This window comes from Grammomys surdaster, unplaced genomic scaffold (genome assembly GCF_004785775.1).
Source record: "Grammomys surdaster isolate TR1022 unplaced genomic scaffold, NIH_TR_1.0 219, whole genome shotgun sequence".
NCBI classification, from domain to species: domain Eukaryota; kingdom Metazoa; phylum Chordata; class Mammalia; order Rodentia; family Muridae; genus Grammomys; species Grammomys surdaster.
In genome coordinates, this window is record NW_021604664.1 from 1028016 (window position 1) to 1045622 (window position 17607).

The 17607-nt window shown below is 39.0% G+C and overlaps 1 protein-coding gene across 1 annotated transcript; it reads right to left on the bottom strand.

Moving 5' to 3' along the window:
- Nucleotides 1-2986: 2986 nt before the first annotated feature.
- Nucleotides 2987-8482, bottom strand: Il36b (interleukin 36 beta). The gene is made up of 4 exons (XM_028772828.1): nt 8407-8482; nt 7763-7870; nt 4198-4337; nt 2987-3339 (listed from the first exon to the last, which is right to left on the bottom strand). Exons 1-4 carry the CDS (start codon nt 8480-8482, stop codon nt 3127-3129), a joined length of 537 nt encoding a protein of 178 aa, XP_028628661.1. The 3' UTR covers nt 2987-3126.
- Nucleotides 8483-17607: the final 9125 nt, after the last annotated feature.

Below are 17607 nucleotides of genomic sequence, written 5' to 3' on the forward strand. Positions count from 1 at the left end.
TTTTTGCAGTTTTAGAGTAGTTCATCAACTTCAGAAAAAAGAGATAAGGACTTATGATTCAGAGATTGGAACAGGAGAAATTACACCCTGATGTATCCTTTCTCCATCTGTTTTTTTCTTGTGAACAAATGCACTACTTGCATCCTTCACCATGGCACCACCCTCACAGTCCAGGATGGATGGGGTGTCTTTTTCTTATTCACATCCAGTGCCTATGGATCTTCTGGGAAGTGACTGTTGATATGAACAACCCAAAACTACACTGAGTTTTTCAACACCACTGGCCATTCTTTCCACGCACCCCTGTGCTTACAGAACTAAGAATCTTTGTAGTCTGCCCTACTGTGTGTTTCCCCTTTGTTGCAAGGATCCCCTAGTCACCCTTAGAGACATCTTGTTCTTAGACCTGCTTCTGGCATAGAAAAATATTGTCTCAATGAATTCCTCTGACTCCTCCTCCTATGTCACTCAAATGCTGTGCACGTATTTAAAAGGTATGTGATACAGGGCCTGAATAAAGTACAAACCGTCAGACTGTACCCATAACACTCTGAGAGGCAGGCAGTGAACTGCTTGTGGGGGCCTCCAGAAGTAATCTGTTCTGTTCTGGCTACACCAGCCTTTTCCTAAGTACACATCTTTTTATGCCCAAAGTTACCTGAGGTCACAAGGATCATATGGAAAAGAAAAAAGGGAATGCAGTGAGATGCTACTCTGCAGGCTTTCTAGCCTATAAGTTCCGTGCTCCTTGAGCAGTTTAGTACACACTTAGACATTTCTTGGAGGTGAATGTTGCCCCTGCCATTGCAATGTAAGATCTTGTCAACATACCTTGGTATTGATGCAAGACGCACAGTATGCAGCAACCTTTCTTGAGGAATTGTTATGCAGCAGTTAAAAACAGTACAAAGCCAAACAAAAGAAAATTTCCACAAGAAAGTAAAATTGTTATGATTTTAAAGAATAGAAAGTGTTGCCTTTGGCTGTAGAAATGAAGTGTGGTCTCCAAATACTTCAGACATAACAGCCAGGCATAGTGGTGTACACCTTTAATCCCAACACTTGGGGAGCAGAGGCAGACAAATCTCTTAGTTCAAGTCCAGCCTGGTCTACAGATCAAGTTCCAAGACAACTAGGGTTACGCATATAATATCTGTCTCAGAAAAAGGAGGAAGGCTATGCAGTGATGTGCATGTCAGAGTCACATGTGAAGGCATTGACAGAAATACAGAGGGAAGAAATGCAATACAGTGAACAGTAGAGAAGAGATGTTTACTTGGGTAGAATCTGTTTTCCTAGGGCAGATCCTAAGATACAGGCATGCATGTGTGGCAATGAAAACTGACTCCAGGGAACAAGTGTTGGAGCTAGGGAACTGAAGAAGGTAAATGAGGAAGATAAATGCATGGAAAAGTTCTTAAGTGTGTGACTCTGTCTTAGTCCTGCTAAGACCTTCTGAGGAACAGCACAGAGCATGATGCAGAATTGTCTTGGTGAGGGATAGGAAAGAGTAGCTATCCTTGACCCCCTCACATGTACACTGGCCGAGGGTTCTTCATTTTTCTTCATGTGTGAGTACCAAGCAGAGCCTGTAACCATCCTTCCCCAGATGTCCTAGGAACCAGGAAGAGATAACCAAAGTGACTGGTTTGACTAAGCCAGATAGCAAGCTGTCATACAATACCTTCTTGAAGCTTATTGCATGGAAGTGACAGGACTAAGAGGAAAGCGAGCTGAAGGCAGAATTCAAAGAATATCCCAAATGGAATCACTGGTGGTAACATTACAGGAGATAATTCTAGGACAGGTATTGAAACATTTCACCTGGCCAAGAATTTTTAACTCAGCAGTGGGTTCGCAGCATTGCACGCCCTAATTGCTGCCTTGCATGAGTGAGGTCTGAAGGAGGGGAAGTTATCATACTTATGTTTGTGGTCAGGATCTCATAGTCTATTGCAATCCATGTGGCTTTTAGCTAAAGTAACCCTCTTCCTCAATCATTGTTCTATTGCTGTTAAGAGATACCATGATGACAGCAACTTTTATAAGAGGAAGCATTTAGCTGAAAGCTTGCTTACAGTTTCAGAAGTTGAATCCATTAACGATCATCATGGCAGGCAGGACGGTGGCACACAGGCAGACATGATACTGAAGAAGTGGCTGAGGATTGCAAATACTGATCCACAGGCAGAGAGAAAGACTCTGGGCCTGGCATGGGCTTTTAAAACCTCAAAGCCCACTCCCAGTGACACACTCCCTCCAACAAGACCATACCTGTGCAACAAGGCCACAGCTCCTAAGCCTTGTAAGCCTCTCAAACATTCCACTCCCTGATAACTAACCATTCAAGTATGAGTCTACAGAGTCATTCTAATTCAAACCACATCATTCTCACAAAATAAACAACTGACTTAAAACTATCCACAAAAACATTCCCAAAATTCCAACACAAGAAAACACAACACAAGACAACACAAGAAAATATCTGAGTTGACCCTTCAATTTCGAATCACTTTACAAAGTAAAATACAAACAGTATAATTAGTTTGAAATTCTAATTGCTATGAATGACTCTTTGAAATTTGGATTCATTTTATATTAACTTTGGTTAAAAGCCACCATAATGCAAATATACATTGTGTGTCAAATTATTAACTGATGATATTCTGAATCTATCTCAATTACCAAGGCATAGAAAATGTTCTTTTATATTGCCTCATCCTTGAGATTTATCTTTTAGTTATTTATCATCCATTTAAATATACATAATACTTTACTTGAGCATACATAAAGTGAAGAAGGAAGAATCTTGCATTGATGATTTGGAATCCACATCTCTGCTCCATTGCCTCCTGTGAGAACAGGAAGGAAGACTTGCGTATAAGACGACTGTGACTTCACTGGACTTGGTGCTGAATGGATGGTGGACAAGATCAGAAAAGGATAAAAGTGATTCTTGGACCTCATGCTGGAATAATGTTGAAACGAATGGCATTTTGGACATAGATGTCTGGAGAAGAGATGGCTTGGTGGTCTTCTAAGATGCCTTGCTATGTTTCCAAGTAAAAGATTCTCAACAGTTTGATTCTTTAGCCTGGAACTGGCCACATATGGTTCATGCTGTATCTAAGTCTCAGACTCCAAGTAGAAGTTAGTGTTATTAGCTTCACCCCTCTGCTGTGTGAGGATGATTGTCTGTCTTGCTGTGGAAGAGGTGGCTATAAACCAGCCAGGATAGAAGACTGACTGAAAGACAGAAGTGGAGCCCTCTGTGCGATGATAGAAGAGAAAGGCTTTCTGGGCTTTTTTGTCATTGTACAAATTCATGATGTCTGCATCCTAGGGGAAAAAAAGAGGCTGGTTAATGAGGAGTACCAGTGAAAAGCGCTACAGTGACTGAGCAGTGGATACATATCAAGGGAGTAACTGTTATCCAATAGGAGGGATAGGGATTAGGGATGCAGACAGATGAAAAAATAACAAGCTATCAAAACAGGCACCCATTAATTTACAATAACCTGTCTTTCTCTAAAGATCCTGTGATATAGAGAGTTACTGACTCTTTGAGGCATTGTGTTCCCTAGAATAGAATGGGGTAAGGGTGGGTATGCATCCTGGTGTGCATCCATCTACAGCTTCATGCCAGCCAGCCTAGAGTCCCAACCTCTGAGTGAATTTATGCATTATAATTTCTATCATTAGTAAGGGATTTGGGTTTTAATTATAAATCTTTTCTTTTAGTACACTGATATGAACATGTACTATGAAAAATCCAGATTAGAAATCCTTTGCTTGACTGTGGCATATTAGCACCTCTGTGGATGTCTGAGAGAAAGTTATCCAGGACCAAGAATGGAGAAGCCACCTTTCCTTCACTTTGCAGAAACAATTCCATGGCTTTAATGCTCTGATTTCACAGGATATTTGTCCTGGGGTTTAAAAAAGGCTATATCTATTATCTGTTCAGCAGCACTGTTACTTATTTGGGAACTAGACAGGTGAAAGTTTCTTCCTTCCTGTGACTGCTACAAGCTTGCATGGCTATACTGTTATACTATACTATACTATACTATACTATACTATACTATACTATACTATACTATACTATACTATACTATACTATAGTACTGCAACTGATAAGTAGCCCTAGACAGAAGGCTTCCCGATTTACTTCAATCAGTGACTGGATCCACTCACCTTAAGCTGCAAAGTTGGCTTGCCCTCAATCTCAGCACAGAAGAGGCAGAGACTTCTGCTCTTGATTCCCAGGAAAACTAGATTACCTTTCTCTTCGTCTTGGAATTCCGTATCTCTACATGCTATCAAGGTAAGAATGACTGGAAACACAAGGGAAATTGGGAAGATGTCAGACTTCAAGCACAGATAAATCCAGTCTTTCACCTTCCACCCGGATAGCCCTCCAAATCAGGAATGGTGAGAATCTTTCTCCACCAAAGCTTCCCACGTTAGCCACACAACAGTGATTCTCCTGAGATTGCTCTCCTGAGATGTTTTTATTCTTCATGCCAGAACCTCAGTTGTCACCTGGGTCCATTGTTTCCCAAAAATAAAATAAAATCTTATTATCCTTGCAGCTAAAAATAGTAATATAGCCATGCACTTAGGTGGCCCATGAGATATGAGAGGAAGTATGCTGTAGGGTTTCTAAAATTGCTCCTTAAGACTAGACTCACCTCAAAAGACTTTGTCTGTCACATTTAGGGTCATCCTGTTATCTACGTGAAACACTTAAATGATAGCTTAGGTAAATTTGAGGTTGCTCGGGCAGAAAGGTAGAATTCTTGGCCTCTGGTGGCATCATGAAACCAACATGGGAACCCAGCCTGGGCTGGACCACTGGTTTTTATATACAGAAGAAATATACCACTGTGTTATTTAAGTTCTCATTGTCTGAGAATTCTTTCATTCTTGGTTGAATTTAACTATTTAATAATTTAGGCTGAGATTCCTAAGAGTCTGAGTATTCTGTATCTATTTCTTAACAGAGGACAGGAAAACAAATCCATTCAACAACTACTTCATACCTACCCATGTAAGACACAGCACTATGTGGGCATTGGAGATTTGACATAGGGCAAGACAGTCATCATCATTTTCTATAAAATCTATAAACTATCGAGAAAAGAGAAAGAAATGTAAAAAGAAAAATTACCAAAAACTGATTGGGGGGAAGTGATCAAAGCCTGGAAAAACAAGAGTGAGGCCAGATTTAGAATACATCTTTGCAGAAGTGGTAGATTTCAAGTCCAGATAGTAAGGCTAAGAAAGAGAACACTCATAATGAAAAGACGGAAACTGGGCAGTGGAGGGGTTGGAGAAGGAATGCAGCATGTAAAGGAAGTGCCTTGCACACAAAAGAGCTTCTGTGTTCAAGGACCTGAAAGCAGAATGATGCACTTAGGCCTCATCCCCTCCTCCTGTGCTCTCCATTAACAGACACAAGGACATAACCATATTCAATCTTATGTATTAAGGGGAATGTTCATGATTATGCTATGTAGAGAATGGATGGAACTACCCAAATGAAATGGTAAGGAGGGCAGTGAGGGAGTGACAATGGAGGCCCAGGTTGTGGGAGATTGTGTCTCAGAAATGAGGCATGTTGTCCACAGAATCACCAGTCTGTACTGGGTTGAATCATCTCTGAATCATCAAGGGTACCTCCTGATCTTGTGAAGTGAGTGAACAAACTGAGTGGTAGTGACATTAATGGATCTTCTCAGCAACTTTCAGAAGATAGATCCACAGTTCGTTTTGAGGGCACACAAAACAAAAGATTTTGGAAAGGACAGGAGTAAAACATTCAGAGGTCTCTGTTGGGAACATAAGTGGCAAATTGATGAGCATAGAAGTCACGTACTAAAGAAAGATGACTTGCCATCTCTTCACAGAGATTGTATTACTGCAGATAGAGCTTTGAGGAGCCCCATCATTCAGATACCTCCAAGAGAATATGAAACAAAGAAGTCCAAAAGAGAAGAGAGTTACACGCACAAACAGAAAGGGAAGGTAAAGGCTGTTCAAGACTAAGTTACCCATCATTTTCCAAGTTATTCAAGAACAGAGGTGTGTTCTGTAGGTGTGGGTGCTAAAGGTTGCCTTGGAAAGATGAACTGAAGGAAATGAGAGGGAAAATCTAGATGTCAATTTTCTTTTTAAAATCCTATATAAGGATTATATTACTCATATATATAGTGATATCTTTGGGGAAAAATAACACATATGATTCATCATGAAATTAAAGAAAGAGTTTATAAAACAGTTTATTTGAAATTATTACAGCATGTAATACTGTGTGTATTAATACTATGTGTACAATATTATTTATAGAAAAGAAGTGTTAATAGTAATTCTATTTAAGGAAGGAGATCATATGGTATTTATTATTATCTTTCTCTTCTTGAAAATGAGTGTACATATTCTGCAACAAATTTAAAAGATGATTTTAAATTGTTTAATAAAGACTATGGAAATAACATATGGTAGTTATATATTTAAAGTATATACAGGTGTATACATCAAAGAAGGAAGGAAGACCAGCAAACTCTATTCCCTAAGGAAGAGTATCCAGTATTAACAATTTGGAGTATATCCTTCCAGATAGAAAGTTCTGTGTAGTACATATGCACACAGAATACTCTATAAATATATATAAATTAACACTTTGAGGCAGGCTATTATGATAAAAATGTGCCCAAGAATCAAAGAGGGCAAGTTGTATAAACAACTTTCCATTGAGATTTGTCTATGATTGTCACAGAAAGCAGATTATTGTTGTGCTTTGAATATGAAATAATTCCTCAAAATCTTGTGTACTGAAGGTTTGAACCCCATCTGGTGGCACTATTGAGATGTGATCAGATCATGAGAGTTCTAACCTCATCATCCCTTAGTGAGTTCATAGTTGAATGAGTTATTGGACACAGGACCTAACTGGCCACTGTTGATGTTTCTTTAAAGGAAAAGATTGGAACCTTCCTCCTACTTTCTGTCCACTGTGAGGTGAGTAGTTCTTCCCTACCATACCATGTGTCCCTCTTTACACGGACCTAAACAAGTAATGGAACCAGCAGACAGCTCTGAGAACTCTGAAATTATAGACCCAAACCATCAACCTTCACATAGTCTTAAAATTATGTAGGTGGTGTTGAGCTTAGTCTGTCCTACTATGAAAATCTGACTAAAACAAGTGGTGGTAGGGAGAGATGTGGGAATCAAGAGGTAGATTTAGTATCGAGACTGGGGATTTGATCTAAGAGGTCTGTGTGGAGTAGACAAGGTAAAGAGAGGAGTTAAGTAAAATATGGAAGTTTTTAAAGAACTGAGACAAGGCTGAGATGGATTGCCTTTTGATGAGAAGAAGGAACATTTCACCATTATTAGAAGAGGAGATGCCAAGAGAGAGGAGTGTGTAAGCTCGACAGTGGAGAGGTGAGAGAGTCTGACTCTATAAACATGGATAGATGCCTGTTGGGATTTAGAGGAACATCATTCTAAAAAGAAACAGTGAGTGTGGGAACACAAACCTGTCCTATTTGAAGATGCTTTCATGAGGGGAATTCCTGGCTCCCTGCACTGTCATTTCTATGTATAGGCTTTCCTGTACATAGAAGCAGAACCAACTTTTCTCTGAACTATAAGATTGGTGACCAGGGAAAGAGCAGCACAAGGTTTGTGCAGGCTCATGTCCACTCCCAGTGGAACTGATGGCTCTTCACCTGCGTCATGACATGCCACCTACCAGGCTTGACATTGTTGCTAGCAGGAACCGCTGTTAAAGAATTTCCAGTCAGGACCCACACCATCTTTTGGGAGTCATGAACTCTGTAGGTCCTGGGAAATTCCTGAACTGCCAGATAACAGAAAAACACAAGACACAGGTGTGGGTATAATTAGCTTTAAGGTTTGTGGTCCATTCTAATAATAATGCATTCTGAATTTCTGTGATAAGTATTGCTTTGAGAAGATATGGCCATAAAACAAAGGAAAGGGAAATAAGGCATCCTGGTTTATGGATCAAGGCACAGAAAAGATTGAATACGTTTCTAGTTGCAAGACATGTTCAGTATTTGCCAGTTCTTGTGGAATTATTCTTTCCTGGTTTATAAAGTCTCTACATGGCACCAGTAACCAACTATTAAGCAAGCATAAGTATGTTGTTTAATTTTTCTCTTTACCATCTTAGTCAAAATGAACAGATAATTCTAAATACAGCTAATAAGGAAAGAGCTGACGTGCCTTGAGATTTCAGTGTGTATGCCTCTGAGCAGTTTAGCCAGAGCACGTAGATTTGTGGTGAAGAAAGTAAAGCAGGCCCCTTCAACCCTATTATCCCTGGTGACATTAGACAGAGATAGCCCAGATTGATTTGTGATTTACACTTACTCTCTTTTTCCAGATTCTTGGGCTTAGAACTTTTTGGAGGAGTACAACGTACACCAGATTGTGGAGGGAAAGCCATCATTGCCTGAGAAAGAAAAAGGAAAAAAATTTTTTTTCTCTTAGATGCTCCTAGAATCTTATGAAATTCTTTAGTGAGAGTTTCCCTAAATCCTCACCCTATATTCACGTTAAAGTGTTTTAATGACTTGTCTGTTGTATTTATGTGCAGGAGTATTTTGCTTTCCTGTATGTATATGTACCATCTGTGTTTGTAGTGCTCAGAGGAGGTAGTCTGATCCTCTGGATCTAGAGTCTCAGACAGTTAAGTTGCCCAGTGTGACTGCTAGGGTTAGAAACCTGACCCTCCACAGTAGCAGCAAGGGCTCTTAAACACTGAGCCATCTTTGTAGCATACGGATTACTATTTAAAATGTACTTAGAACATAATTCAAGGACAGCAATCCCTAAGTGGAAGCTCCCATCCCTTTATTGACTGGTCTCCAGACTATGGTGACTTTGAAGTTCTATCCACCATCACATCTGGATGGTGAGGAGGTTTAATTATCACAGGAATTTCTACACGGAATCACCACCAGGCTTAGGACAAGTAGGGTGTACTTGTTCATCTCTGTTCTAGCTCTTCCCTTGGCTTTTAAACTTCCCTGCTTTTAAACTGAGAAATCCTGCGCATCTAGCAGCAAACCCGCCCTTCTGACTTCTGTATTCCTTTACTCTTTCTCCAGAGAGACACAGCCAAGGATTCTGCATGCAGCCATTCATAACCCCATCAGAAGTTTGTCTCTTTAGGGATGTTTGCACATAAGATTCTGGTTAATAGCACCAGGTATAAGTACACAATCTCTTATAATGACAACCAATTGATCACCTCCTGTAGCCAGGACCCTCAGTGCCTCCCTTGAGAGTTGCCTTTTGGCAGGGAATGAGATCATTACAAGCAGCACTCTAATTATAAGCAACTCTTAATTTCTCCAGTACCTTGTATCTTGAGTGAAGGCCACAGGAGCACCCAGGGCTGGACAGAAAGCAGAGAATGTTTTCCCTCACAAGGCTCTGAACAGCAGAAATTACCTTGGTCCAAAGAGGTCTTGTCTCCGGGATCAAAGTTATGACTGTAGCTCTATATGTAGGCACTGAGGCAGTCTGTGACTCCAGACCTTTTAATTATTAGCAAGGCAGTATCACTATCTTCTGACCCCGGGTGTGCCCACTTTAGCAAGAAACCTGGGCTGGCAAGAAGGGCCTGGGAGGCTGTGGAGAGGAGGCAGGGAGGCAATACAGGTGTGGCTTGTCTAGGCTCCTGGGGCAACGAAAGCAGCAATCACAGCAGCAAACAATAGTGAGGAAACACACAGGCTAGAAGGTGAGTCATGGTGAAGGTGGCTTCTGGACTGCCTTGAGTCAGAGGTGTGGCTGTCTTGACTCAGTGAACAGCTTAACACCAAAGTCCTATTTACATTGATCTGTGGCAAAGCCCAGTCCTGATCTCAGGCATTTTACATATTTACTATGCGGCAACTCCTGACAGCTTCTTGTGTTTCTGATAAAGCTGTAAGAGCTCCAATTTCCTGAGTAATCTTTTAATCCTCACACTAGTCCTTTACTGGCCATCCCTCTTCCTCACATCAGCAAACGAGCCCCAGGAGATGACAAAAAGGTCAGGCAGCCAGGCACACTGTGCAGCCAAGTGTGAAGGCAAGCTCTTGATGCTATGCTATGTGACACACTCACCTTGGGTCTTGATCATCTGCATACTGTATTAACAGAAACACAAAGGAGGTCTCCGGACTCACTCAGTGTGCAGGAAGCAGACAAAGGTGCTATCAAAGACTTTCAGGTTTGTGAGTTCATCACTCTGCAGCACAAGTCAGACACAGCCTGGACGTTGATACTAGAAGGAAGTCTTCCCCTTCAATAATGTGGATCAGTGCTAAACGCTTAAAGAAATCCACTTGTTCTATTCCAAACTTCGCTCTCAGGGAACTCTTAAATGTGGGTCATGGTCACATTCTCTGACATCCACCATCAAATCTTCTCCTTAGAATCTTCTCATACTCCCTAACTTCTATCCCTGTCTGGCCCTAGCTGTACCCACTTAGCCAAGAAACCTGGGCTGGCACGGAGGACCTCTGAAGATTTGAAGGGAAGGCAGGAAAGTAATTCAAGTGTGACTGTTCTGGGCTGTTGGAGAAACTAAAGCAGCACAAACATCAGGAAACTGTTTTTCCTTGGACTTAAATGTCCACCAAGCTATGACCAGGATGAGATAGAACTATTGTCATATCACTACCCTGCTCAAAACTCTCAAAATTGTCACTTCATAGTAGGACACACAGCTCTCACTGTGGCCACCCCACCCCACAGGACCCACCCCTGCTTTCTGTCCCTGCTGCTTCTGATCCTACACTAAGATTTCCCTGGCTTAGTTTACACTAGAGTGCTGCTAATTCTCCGGATTATTCCTGTTTGGGCAGCTGGATGTTTGCATTTAATATTAGTGATATGTATAAAAAATAAAATATATTTTACAGTCTTATAATTATTATACTTATATTATTTTATTGTGTTAATTAGTATTCATTAATTGATGTATTATGGATTGAGTAATATAATTACATAATAATAATAGATTAATATTATAAAATGTGTGTAGTTATAATATATGATATATTACAGAACTGATATATATTCTGAAGTACATATTATATTTAATATAAAATATATAGTATAAATAACATGTAATATATGATTTAATATAAGATATTACATGTGATATGTAGTGATATAAATTTAGTACATATCGTGTTATGTATATATATATAAGTATATGTATAAAGTATATTGTATTATATACAATATATAAAAAATATATGGTTATATAAAATAATTTGTATAATTATATTATATATTATATTATATCGTATTTCATAATATAATTAATATATCATATATTTGTTATAAATAATTGATATGTTCTATATATTTGTTATAGATAATACAATGGTTAATGTATGATGCATTACTCATATATTTTATCTTATATATAGCATGCATAAAATATAATAGAATATATTATTTATTATGTATATAACATTTAGCATAATATATAATACTTGCATGATATAATGTGTCATATAAATTATATATTGTGCATGATATATAACTATATGTATAAATTGAATGCATAAATTTTAAATGTCATTATATATATATTATACATTTATTTATTAGGTATACATTTTTTATGTGTATATATGCTACATATATTATGTATAATTACATGTATAATTATATATAGTTATATATGTAAATAATGTATATAAATCATATGTAATGATATATAATTTTAATACATAATTATATATCACATGATGATATATAATATAATAATATGTATTCCTATATAAGTATATATAATAAAATGGACATATAACTTTATAGAATATATATTATATGTTGTATAATATACCTGATCTATAATTACATGATATATAATTTTTTATATTATATGTAACATAGATATTATGTTACATCATTATGTTTTCAGGCAAAAATATTTTATAATGCTACAATAATTAATGTATTTATTATTTTAGTAGTTATAAGAATTAATTATTGAGAAATTATTGATTGTTGATCATTAATACTTATTCATTTATATATAATGCTTAATTATACCTATGGATAATACATCATATATTATTATATAGCAAATAATGTATAATTTACTACATATTGTATTTTATATAGTATATTACCTGTAATATGGTACATATTATATTATATATAATATATCATATATATATATGTGAGCTTATAGGATGTGACACTCCCATATTTCCCGTTAGTACCAGAGGATATAATGAAGTCAAAGGAAATTGCAGCACCTTAGGAAAACCCCCACGAGTCTAGACTGAGTCTTTGTGGCTATGGGTGTTTACTGCCTGGATGAGCTGTTTATATCTTTTGCAGAAAAAATAATGGAAATTTTTGAAGCAAGACTGACTATAAATCAACCACGTGTCTGCTGGGATGTGTCTAAATGCAGCCTATCCTTACAGTGTTCCCTCCTGTTCGGTGTGAGACTGGCAGCTCCGCATGCCTTCCAATCTAGTTGGCAGAGCCAGCCCAGACCAGCATGAATGGAGCCAGACTCGCACTTTTCCTGACCCAGCAGCTTTCCTATTTATCTTAGGATCATTGCAATTCAATATTAGTTTCTTCCTAGCAATGGACAAACCTTACAATTCACGGGAGGGTTGTCAGGGTCTGGAAACCGTGGAGATATTTTTCACAAGGAAAGTAAGTGCCTGGACCTGCTCCATAGGGTCTCACCTATGGGGAGCTTGTGGTGGCCCTTGCTCTCGGTGACTCAATCAGGAGAAACCACCTGTGGGTGTTAGAGACACAGGAGCCTCACTCACCCTGTGGGTTGCTCACACATCGTTTCCAAATTTAGCTGGTAGAACTGGCTGTTCCCCTTACCACCTCTTCTATCTCCTACTTGGCCAAGATGGTGCCAGCTGAAGTGCTGTGACATTACCCATCAGGTATCCTGTCTCATGGTCACCCTGTTTCTCAAGTCTGTTCTCCAAAATAGTTTCCTCACCCCCATCCCCTTTGCCCCACAGCATGATTTTATGGTGTAGCTCAATGGAGGAGAGCAGTCACATCTCTGTATTCTGTGTGTGACCCAGCAACATCTCTTCTGTGCTTTCAATCATGAAAGCTAACCCAAAGAAGTGTCTCCCAACCCACATGCTGACATGCCCTAGTGCTGGGTACAGCCATCTCTCTCTGAATTAGCTTGTATTGTTTTGTTGTTTCTGGAATCCCATTCTTTTCAAATAGTCCCTTGGTTTTTTGTGCAGAGAGATTCTTCCAGTGTCGTGCCTTGGTTCCTAGCTCAGCCCTTTATCCATCTCCACTCTGTTTAAATCTGTACTCTATGAAATTTTCATATGTTGAGGAATGGAGGCTAGTAGCCATGGAATTGAACTTCCACACCACCATGTCTACATCCTACTAATTTTATGACCTTATTTAATTTTATTTAATTTTATAATTTTTTTCAACTACACGGGATTAAAACTAGCTCTTGCCATCTATGACCCATGGCAAGACATTTAACTGTCTTTAACACCATGCCTGACACAGTAAGTGTGTACCAAAAGTTAACCCTTCTTGTCAGAGATTTGAAACCCAATAGGAAATCCAGTTAACAGGGTGAGTTGGGTAGAGAAACTGCCCATGAACATACAAGGTCACAGTGTTTGGTTTTGAAAGTGCCTCGAATTTAGATCAAAGTAAGCTTGGCCTCTGCCATATTCTCTTTACTATTCAGATAAATGCAGAAGAGGTGGGTGCAGAGAGCAGGAAATTTGACCATAGTTGGTACTATGTGCTGATCCAGCTCTTCATAGGGTCTGCCTCATTCAGTCCTTACGTCTCAGTGAGGAGGGAATTATCATCCTCTATACAAAGAAACAAAAGTTAGGCAGGATGGTGTGTTGTTTCAGAGATAGGAAAGAAATTCCCCAAGACTGTAATGGAAATAGTCAAGACTATACTGGTGCTGATGCTAGTGATGGTGAAGCTGCTGCGTTTGGCTATAATGGTATAGTTGGTGTTCAAGTTCCCGCTATGTGCCAGGAACTAAACACATGTATTAACTCACTCAATAATATTGTTTTCACTTTGTATATGAAAATCCTAAAATACAGAAATGTCTCAGGGTTTCTATGGCTGTGAAGAGACTCCATGGTGACAATGGCCTAAACCTCTGAACCATAAGCTAGTCCAGATTAAATTCTTTCTTTTATAAAAGTTGCTGTGGTCATAGTGTCTATAGAAGGAGCTGAGAGTTCTACATCTAGATTGGCAGGCAGCAGGAAGAAAGATTAACACTGGGCCTGGTTTGAGCGTCTAAGACTTTAAGACCTGCCCCCTGTGACACACTCCCTCCAACAAAGCCACAACGTTCTAATAGTGCCAATCCCTTTGAGTCTATGGGCCCATTCTCTTTCAACCTACTACAATAAAGACTATGTAACTTGACCAGTATTCTAGGAAGTGACAGATTTAAGCTTGATCTGATGTAGCTTGTACATACATATGTTTAGTAATTATGTAAATATGTAGTAAGTACTTTTTTGCAGATTACAATGTCAGTCACAGATATTTTTATATCTGCTTTCATAATGTAAATGCAGCTATAGGCAATATTTCAACAAATAAACTTGGTTATATTAGAGTAAAACTTGATTCATAAAATAAGTAGTGGGCTGATCTTGGCCCAAAATACAAGTTTTCTAACCCATGCTCTTTCTTTTTTAAATAATAAAAAAGGAGGTGTCTTAGTCAGAGTTTCTATTGCTACACAAAACATCATGACCAAGAAGCAAGTTAGTGAGGAAATGGTTGCTGTTCATCACCAAAGGAAGCCAGGACTGGAACTCACACAAGGCAGAAGCCTGGAGGCAAGAGCTGATGCAGAGGCCACAGAAGGATGCTGCTTACGAGTTGTTTCCCCTGGCTTGTTCCGCTCACCTTCTTATAGAACCAATGGACCACTAGCCCATGGATGGCACTACTCACAATGGTCCCTCCCCCCTTGATCAGCAATTGAAAAATGCCTTATAGTTGGATCTCATAGAGACATTTTCTCAACAGAGGCTCCTTTCTCTGTGGTAACTCCACCTTATGTCACCTTGACATACAAAATCAGCCAGTACAGTGGTGCAAGCCTTCAATCCTAGAACTTGGAAGGCAAAGGTAGGCAGATATAGTTTGGATCAGCCTAGTCTACAAGTAAACTTCAGGAAAGCCAGGGCTGTACAGCAAAATTCTGTCTCAAACAAACAAAAAGGATTTGTGTGTGTGTGTTCCTGAATGTATATATGTGAATCATGTAAGTACAGTGCCCATGGATTTTAGAACTCAGTATTAGATTCCACAGAACTGGAATTAGAGATCATTATAAGCTGCCTGATACAGGTGCTAGAAACTGAACCCTGGTCCTCTGCAAGAGGAGCAAATGCTCTTAAGTACCAAGACATCTCTCCAGTTCCCCAACCCATGTTCTTAACTACCATACCAAAAAAACATATCTATAAGCATCAAATCTCTCTGGGAAATGAAATAATAATGATAAAGTGTTAGACAGCTTCTTAGTGTTTGTAATGTGAGAAAGAATACAAATCATTCTGGTTCAGTATCTGTATATAGAAATATTCTATACTAAGATGATCCAAAGGCCTGGGTTTCATTCATCCACAGAATTGACAGAGGAAATCTTCCCTAATGTGAGGCTTACTAGATACAGCTGAACAAGGAGTCAGATTTATGGTACACAGCTATAAGAGGAGAGACAGTCTGCTAATCTCAGCAGGAGCCACTCTAGGGAAGCAGTCCCAGGCTGCAGTCATCTGAGATGAGGAAGCTGTGATTGATACTGAACATACTGGTTTTAGCTAAAGGTCAACTGTCCATCAATATCCTTATCAGGCCAAGGGTAGGCCTTGTCATTCCCATGTGTCTGACATTTTTGATCTGTGACATGGCTGTGCTTATGTCAACAAAACACATTCACCTGGGACATCATCTCTCCACAGTATGGGCCTCTCTGTGGGGTCACTTGGGTGTCTTTGTCATATGGCAGCTGACTTCCACCAGGTGAATAATCTAAGACTAAGCAAGGAAAGCTGCAGTCTCCTTTATGCCCTCGCTGCAGAACTGACACAGTGTTTCCCACCACAGAACCTGTTTACTGGAAACAAGGCACCAAGGCCAGCCTCCTCTCAAGGGAAAACAAATGAAATATCATCTCTTGTAGGATTATATGACAATTTTTTGTTAATTTTAGTTAGTGTATAAAATAATAGGTTTCTATATGACATCTTCATGTATGTCTATTGCTATATTGGCTCATGCTTACTTTCTTATATTATCCCCCGCACCATGACAAGCCCCTCTGAAGCAGTCAAGAAACTGTGAACATGTTTTAAGTCTACCCAATCCACTTTTTTGTCACATTGATTTGTAAGAAAATTTTATTTCACTCAATTCCAAAGCCTGGAAAGTCAAGCGTGTCACTTGCATCTGATGTAGACCCCTTTGCTGGTGAATATTCTTCAGAAACCAAAGAAGGCAGGTTAGGGCACTGCCCACTGAAAGAAGCATATGCAGGAGATAGAGCTAAACTGGCTTTATAATCGATCCACAACCCAGATAATCCATCAACTCATGAACTTGATAATCCTAACTAGATTAATTCATTCCTCTGCCCTCGGGAAATAATAACTTAAATGTCCCAACTATCCCTACTTCTTAATATTCACAATGCAGATTAAATTTCACCATGAGTTTTCTCTTTGTATATGTTTGTTAAGTATGTAAAGTAATGGGTTCCATCATGGCATTTCCATACATGCATATAATAAGCTTTAATCACAAGAATTCTATGACTCCTTATGATCTCTTCTCCCTCTTTCCTACTTCCATATCCTTAACAATTATTCTCTTAATGATTCTTGTCTTTTCTTCTAGCTAGATTTCACAAGTCAGAGAAATTATGCATTACTTGTCTTTATAAGATTAGCTTATTATATTTAACATGAAGACCCCCAGTTCCATTTTTCCTAAAGTAACACAATTTTATTATTGTTTATGGCAGAATAAGACTCCATGGGATGTGTATGCCACATTTTCCTCATCCACTCACTCACTGATGAGTATCTAGATTGATTCTATAGCTTGGATATTATGAATAGGATAGAGATGAACACCAGCATGAGTTTCAGTGGAGAAACTGAACCATAGGCATATATTGGGATCTAATGCATATTAATCAGCCACTCAAACCAAGGGATATTTCTGGAGCTATCTAATTGTTAGTGAAGTCATTGTACCTGAAGAGATCCAAACCTCATACTGACATCACTTTCATTTTATGTGTGGAGACTTTGTTAATAAAGGTTGTGTACATCCTTCCACTCATTCTGGCTTGTATGGGCCTTTACATTTCACATCTCAGTTCACAGTAGCAATGCTGGAAGAGACATCTCTGCTTGCACATCCCAGCAAGTTTGCTACATCCTTGCAGGCCAGTCACACACACAGACATCATTCTGTCTCAAGAAGAAGGTAGAGATAGCTGCATTAGGGCCTCATGGCACTTGTTCACTA

Bases quoted from the DNA above. Each gene is read 5' to 3' on its own strand.
- Il36b (XM_028772828.1), bottom strand. From the start codon at position 8,482: ATGGCTTTCCCTCCACAATCTGGTGTACGTTGTACTCCTCCAAAAAGT. The intron at 4,338-7,762 runs GTAGGTGGCATG...TTGTGTTTCCAG, and splicing joins TAGCAACAATGTCAAGCCTG to TCATTCTTACCTTGATAGCA. The intron at 3,340-4,197 runs GTGAGTGGATCC...TTTTTCCCCTAG, and splicing joins AGCCAACTTTGCAGCTTAAG to GATGCAGACATCATGAATTT.